We start from the raw sequence: 7,332 nt of genomic DNA, 5'->3' as shown, positions 1-7,332 counted from the left end.
ATCCGAATCAGTTGAGTGCGCTATAAACCGCGAATTCATCGTTGGGTGTCATCACTATGTCCGTTGAGTTGAGATTGTAGAGTCGGCACTGCTTGAGACTCTTGCCGAAATCGAAGGAAAAACAGTCGGTCTCCTTCGTGCATAAATCGGCGCAGGTGGTCAAGGATCTGGTGGTCTTGGTCGACAACGGGTTGGGGTTGTCGATCAGACCCTTCTTGTGCAGCCTCTCAAATTTGGTCGACTGAATGATGCGAGCTGGGAAGAAATAAGACGAATAAACAAGATGGGGAGTGCGATTTAAATACCAGCTTTAAATCGTACAAGTATAATAATTATATGCACGTGTTTAAAGCCGGCGGATGACGTGCAACGCGCAAGCTACTACTTCTCTCCCCAAGTTATATTATTAATATCGGAGTTCGATTTTTAGCAAAATACTTACATTGAGTGCACATTTCTGGACTAGGCTGCCCCGTGTTCCTGCCCTCCCCCATCTGTGGTGTAACTTACGCCACTGGTGCCCGTAGCCTTAACAAGGGTAGTGCACAAGCAATATCTTACACTCGGCTATTAACACTACATTTGGGACAAAATAGTGCAAATGTAGGTACGTGTTAAAATCTGCACAAATTGTGATAAATAATAAGGAGGGCCCAGCACCGCCTTTGGCACCCCCGCCCCCATCCCTGAGATCGCCAACCATGAAGACAACGATCAGAAAACTTTCTTACGGTCACATGCTCTGATGGTCGTGTGCTCCTCCACGGTCAACTCGGCAATTTGCAGGATCGGCGTCGTTACCCCGGAGCTCGACGGATCAATGTCCAGGCTGACGTACCGAGCCATGCGGGGCGTGTCGCACGGGAACTCGGTCACCGTTCCTTGCGAGGACTGGGCCGCGGTGGCCGGCGAGCTGCACGGTCGATTCTCGGCGTAGTTGGCGCTCAGTCCTGCTCGCACCACGGTGCCGAGGAAGCGATTTAGCCCTGGGTTAAAATGGGGGAAGATTCGTGCGAATTTAGACCTTTCATGAAATGATGGAGGAGTGACTCAGTCATGTAGTTGATTTGTATTTGAGAGGTTGATCCGAGTTTACACGTTTTGGTTTTTAAAATTTAACACAAAGGTTTTACCTCTCTTGTAGAGATAACATGCAATGTACATCGTCACCGACACCACGAAGTAACACCCATCTTCATACCAGTAAAAACTAGCAATCGGAGAAAACGGCAACTAAAGTTGAACGCCTTCTAAAACAACACTTTGCGTCAAAGCGACAGAGTATTTTCAGTTGGGTTTCTCGTTGTGGACACTTGATGAATTGAATTAACTAAATCTGCTGTTTTTCACCCGTTTGTGTTTGAAATAAACAAGAAATAAGAGAAAAAAGATGAGTGTTAGTTCGTGAAACCGAAAAGGCTGCGAAACTGTAAATTTTCGTTTTCACGAAGTAACACTCTTCAATGTATTCAACACGAGGAAAGTGCAACTTCAGGTCAGCGCGCGCGCGCTCATAAAACTTATTACAAGAAGAGTGTTACTTCGTAAAAACGTTTTTGCTCACTTATGAGCAGAGTGCGCGCCATGCATTGCAATGGTGAATGGAACTTGAGTGTTACTTCGTAAAAACGAAAATTGTCACTTTTGCGCAAAAGTTACCATGGATACTTAGCGTAAATATTAAAGTAAAGCTCTTGAAGCTTTGAAACTTCGTGCAATGGTAGGCCTTGATGAATAATGTTCAAAAAAAAAAAAAAATGAAAATCGAAAAAAAAAACATGGTTTAACACGGTAAAGTGTTACTTCGTGGTGTCGGTGACGACATGATAAATCTTCAAACTGCATCCTCCCATTGGATTCAAAAACCAAATTTCAACCAACGGCGTACTGTGGTCAAACTCATAACACTAACCCTTGAGGGGTCTCATTTTTTGGAGAGGGCACTCAATGGGCTTTTAACGATAAAAAAAACTCACTGCCTTCCCCAAATTCTGAGAGGGGCACACAGGGAGCACAATCGTCGAGCCGGGGCTAAGTTACACACTGATCAAGGCTCGAATGAAACAAATAGCCCCCAAAAAGGCAGGTACAAATCTAGTAACGGACCATTATTATTTTGTCTCTTTATTACTTACTTATCAACGTGATAATCACGTCCACCCTTACCCCAAAAGCCTGACTGCTTGCATAAAAAAAAATCGCTTAGTTTAAGACTTTAAAATCGCAATAAGTTTGATATCCCTTCACCACCCTGAAATATTCTATTAGTATGAGATCGTTATTGTCGTTACAATACCGCAGCAATCCAATCGGATCTGGACCGTGATTTGTCCCACGCAGTGTTCATTTTGAAGGTCGATTTTCCACCATGGATGCGGGTCACCACCATCATCAACTGAAAGAGATTTAAAAAGTCACAGTAACAATGTTTCGTCTGGTTCAATGGAAAGTGAAATACTAATATTATTTATAACAACGCCCACCTATAATTTTATTCAGGGCGCTGTAGTCGGCTAATTTCTTTAAGATTGATAGATTGTGCAGCTGGTTCTAGGACGATGTATTCTTAGCCGCCTAGTCAGTCAACTGAGTGAAGGGGGTGGTGTATTTAACACCCAAAATTGTGTAACGTGCCCTTTTGTACGCCGTATTTCCCTTCTTGACCAGCAGTCCCCACCAGTATTTTGTAAAGATTGCCACCCCCCCTTTTTGTTTACACAGGTGCCTTTGTTTGCACCAGCGGTCTTTTTTAACGAGTTTCCTATTTTGGAATTTCGTGAGAACGTCGGCAATAATTGTGCCGCCCTGAAAAGCGCCACCTATTGTCCGAGAGTGCCCATGGTCGTGCCGTTTGAACAGCGCCGCCATAGCCCCCCCCCCCCCCCCCCCCCCCCCCCCCCCCGCATTTAGATTTTACGGAGGCCAGGTGACCGGTGTATAAAAAAAACCTGTCTATCTTTCAGCATGGATGAGGCGAGTGCCCTTTTCACACCCCTCCCCCCTTTCCAGAATAAATTGACCTTGTTACGCCACTGCACCGTAGGTCAGTCAGTCAGACTAAGCGCAAAGAGGACTATCCGGTCCTATCCTCTTGGACCAGCAAGTCACATTGCACGATTATGGTCAATTACTCCTCCCACAAATTACAGCAACCCTCCCTTTACCTTTTTGCCCGCAATAATAGTAAATACAGGATGGGTAAATATAAAAAAAAAAATCGGATCTCACGCCGCAACGAATAAACTCCTTTGTACCGCATAAAAAAAACAGGCAACGCAACTACTAATTCAAAGCCCGGCAAGGCACCTGGCTATAATTTGCATGTGCAAGATGATTTTTGAACACGTAAATGAGTCCCATCCGACTGATTTTTTTCAACTTTCACTCGGGAGGTAACAACCTGAGTACATACAGTGTTTACACGTCAGTGAAGGGCAAAACTCATTTTGATTTACATCACCCCGACGCAAAAATTCCATCTTATATAACACGTAAATGATCCTGCACCCGGGTGAGAGAGCAGATAGTTGGAGCATACTGCTCGACACCTTGTAGGAATGTGTTTGGTCGTAAAGTGGCTTTTATATTCTTCATGCGCAGAGTAATAATGCGCGGAGGACTCGGGAAAGGACTACGTGTCTGCAGCATTATAACAACAGAGAAATGATTGTCCTCACTCTATCTTATAACAGAGAAATTATCCGCTACGTTTAAGAGCTTACTCGTGTGTGCGAACGTAGATGGAATTCCATCGATCGCCTTGTACGAAGGGAAAGGACTGCTGTGCGTTGTGCTCTGTGATGTTGGCTTTCCACTCAAAGAAATTGCTGCAAAAATAAATGAGTGATAAATTTCAAACAATATAAAGGAAGAAATTACAAAATGTTTTCCCCAAAAGGAGGAGACTTTCACAAAGAATGCTGCCCTAAAAAGAGAGTATGTTGGGTTAAACGTAATTTGGGGGATGGTATGGACAACTGTAGTAGCCTAGAAGTACATGGATAGGGAGGTTTGAACAACAGGTTAAAGGTTAGACGTAGAAACCCACTGTCTGTCATTTACGAAGAAACTTTGAAAACCCCTGCTCGTCTACATGTAATTATGCCCCCCCCCCCCCAAAAAAAAACCACCAATTTTTGTCACACTATAGCGCCGCATAAGTGACAATTCAGGTCCCTCAATAATAAAAACAGTTGACGTGTGTGTATAAGAAACAACGTTTGATAAATAAATGAAGGTACTCGAATCAAGATTAGCGCTCCAACGGCTCCATCATTTCGAGGATTTGTTTTACCCCGACTTCGCGCGAAAATTTAACGCAAACGTAAATTTTTAAGGAAAAAAACTGATACCTGGTGCACGTTTATATTAGACCATGTTCTTTCCGACAGGACGAAAGTTCGCCAAAAATCAGTGTTTCGTATTGTTTACCAGCAATATTATTTTCATCTGGGTCACTGAAAATCCAATAAATCATGCCTTAAAATTTCCCACATTTATGGAGAAAATGTTGAAACACCTTGTTTGGTTACATCTGATGTGGTGGTTTGTTGGCATAGCCTGCACGTATTTCCAGCAATGATAATAAAGCCATCGAAATTTGACCGAACAGGCAACATATTGACTGGCACCGCATGACATTCATATCAATGATCGATCAGGTTCTACGTTTGTTTTAGACTAACACACTTTGGCGATCCTAGCATAGACCTACATATAGTTTTTCTGTTGGAAGAAGCTTCTTGAAAAGAAGCATATGTGACTGGCTCAAATTTAAACTTTGTATCCAGAAATTAAGTCGCACGGTAATTACAAATGTACACGCAAACCGCCGAATTTTCAAGGTGTTATTGTGGGGACGTTAGTGCTGTACTTTTTAACGCTATCGCTAACTATCCCCACATCATGAAAAACGCCATTTAGAGCCCCAAAGGGCGCGTTCCGGACGAAAGTGTCCCTTTAAATTATTCAGGGTTAACTCTTTAATGCCGGGAAAATTATCGATATTGAGTGACTTTATATTAACCATGTTGTACCAGTGAATGATTAGAGAGAAACACGTTTCATCTCCAATCGTTTTTCAAAAGTTCCATGCTAGAAAAAAAATGCTACCTCTGTCAAAAACAATTTCGGGATGATTTTGTCAAACCTTCCCCAGCTTCCTCTATGGGGCAAGACGGGATCGCAGTACGTCCATGATACGACCCTCCCCTTTTCCCCTCGCTTTTATACCACGCACACTATAAACAAGGATCTAATAACCAAAATTATGTGTTAAAGCTAGTGGTCTTTCTTTTCCCTCGACCTATCGTTAAACAAGACGTATAGTTACACATGCATGGTTGTTTGAACGCACACATTTCATGTATGACTATGAACTTGAACACTACTAAAAGCGAACCAACGCATCAACTTACCTCTAAATCCGCAGTGAACGTATTGAAAGCAGCACAGCTGGGTTACCAAGAACAGAAGACACATATCTCCCTCAGAACCCAATCGCCAGTGAAGACGATTCCCTTCCTTCAGCATTTTGAATTTGTATTCCTTTCATCTATTCCTCAGTGGATGAAAACTTGAAATGGCGGAACGCTTGTACAGCTTTGCTGATCGCTCCAATTCATTCTAAAGGAACTAATCAATTTTATGGCGTTGGCACCTTCGCGTTCAAGTAATAATGAACAGTTGCCTTGGCAACGAACTCCGTTTTATGAGGCATTTACCGAGAGATCTGACATTTACCGAACCTTCCAATTACCCGACTAACGGCGCAGCTTGCTGGCCGAATGTTTCTTCACAACATTGTAGCTATGTTTATTACTTCAAAAACCAGCGCAGCACGATTGAAAAATTATAGAGATCTATGTCTGTTTGCAACAGAACATAGGGCTTTTCTACGGAAGCCCTTTCGTGCCAGATTTTAAAAGTGAAAAAAAAACCTTTTTATTGCGAAATAACGCGATAAATTTGTGAAATAACGCAATAGTATTGCGAAATAACGCAATAAATGTATTGCGAAATAACGCAATAGTATTGCGAAATAACGCAATAGTATTGCGAAATAACGCAATAGTTATTGCGAAATAACGCAATAGTTACTGCGAAATAACGCAATACTTATTGCGAAATAACGCAATACTTATTGCGAAATAACGCAATACTTATTGCGAAATAACGCAGTAGTTTTGCGAAATAACGCAATAGTATTGCAAAATAACGCAATAGTATTGCGAAATAACGCAATAGTTCTTGTTAAATAAACTCAATGTTTTTTGAGAAAAATGCATGAGTCTGAATGATTGAACCTATAGGCGTACTTCGGCCTACTTAAGGCCTACTTTAGGCCTACTTATAGGAAATTCTCACGTCATATTTTCTAACAGATAAAGTTTGTATGGTGTATAAAACCCACTCTGCATGGCGGATCCCGGATTTGTAAAGGGGGTTAGCGGAGGACAAGTAATAAATAGGACCAAAGACCTAAACAGTGACCAGAGATTGTATAACGAGATTGTTATTTCACGAATCTTAGGGAACATTGGGATTTTCTACCCAGTTGGCATTTTTCCAGACGGAAGATGATGGTTAATCATCCCAACCATCCCCATAACCCACCACTGCCTATTGACCCCCATAAAACACATTTTAGCTTTGAGAAGATCAAAAACATCAAACCCACACCGGATAACTATAACATGTTCACCGAACTTGTTAAGAAAACAGCACGAAGGCACATCCCCCGAGGCTGCAGGGTGGAGTATATTCCTGGTCTCTCTAAAGATGCAGCTGTTCTTTACAATGACTATGTTACAATGTTTGAAACTGATCCCTTCTCAGAGGCAACAACAGCAGCTGGGGAGAAGGTGATGGAAAGCATCTACCAAGAGCGCCAACAAACCTGGAACGCACTGCTTGAGGCAACAGACATGTCAAAGAACAGCAAGAAGGCGTGGTCTCTAATCCGCAAGCTTCGTGGTGATCCCAAAGTTGCCCCTCAACAACCCAAGGTCACTGCAAATCAAGTTGCGCATCAATTGCTCTTGAATGGGAAAAGCGGAAAAAAGCAGCAAAGGATCAAGCTAGACCGTAACAAGTGCACCGAAGACCCTGGAAGAGCTAGAAATTGGCTTGTCAAGTCTCAAACCAGGAAAGGCCATTGGGCTAGACAACATCGCGACTGAGCAGATCAAGTACTTTGGACCTGAGGCAAAGAAGTGGCTTCTGCAGTTGTATAACCACTGTCAGACAACACATAAGCATCCTAAGATCTGGAAGAAAGCTCATGTGATAGCGTTGCTAAAACCAGGGAAAGATCCATCAAGCCCAAAGAGC

The 7,332-nt window shown here is 42.6% G+C and overlaps 1 protein-coding gene across 1 annotated transcript; it reads right to left on the bottom strand.

The window, feature by feature from the left end:
• Positions 1-7: 7 nt before the first annotated feature.
• On the bottom strand, positions 8-5,838 carry LOC119720425. Its single transcript, XM_038190090.1, has 5 exons — positions 5,418-5,838; positions 3,723-3,827; positions 2,297-2,395; positions 732-986; positions 8-255 (listed from the first exon to the last, which is right to left on the bottom strand). Exons 1-5 carry the CDS (start codon positions 5,530-5,532, stop codon positions 8-10), a joined length of 822 nt encoding a protein of 273 aa, XP_038046018.1. The 5' UTR covers positions 5,533-5,838.
• Positions 5,839-7,332: the final 1,494 nt, after the last annotated feature.

Source organism: Patiria miniata, unplaced genomic scaffold (assembly GCF_015706575.1).
Source record: "Patiria miniata isolate m_02_andy unplaced genomic scaffold, ASM1570657v1 HiC_scaffold_9, whole genome shotgun sequence".
Taxonomy (NCBI): domain Eukaryota; kingdom Metazoa; phylum Echinodermata; class Asteroidea; order Valvatida; family Asterinidae; genus Patiria; species Patiria miniata.
Note: the sequence above shows the minus strand (reverse complement) of the source record. Positions and strands in the feature narration are given on the sequence as shown.

Coding starts and splice junctions, on each gene's coding strand:
- LOC119720425 (XM_038190090.1), bottom strand. CDS start 5,532: ATGCTGAAGGAAGGGAATCGTCTTCACTGGCGATTGGGTTCTGAGGGA. Junction 2,396..3,722: donor ATCTACGTTCGCACACACGA/GTAAGCTCTTAA, acceptor AATCTCTTTCAG/TTGATGATGGTGGTGACCCG. Junction 256..731: donor GACCATCAGAGCATGTGACC/GTAAGAAAGTTT, acceptor ATTTCTTCCCAG/CTCGCATCATTCAGTCGACC.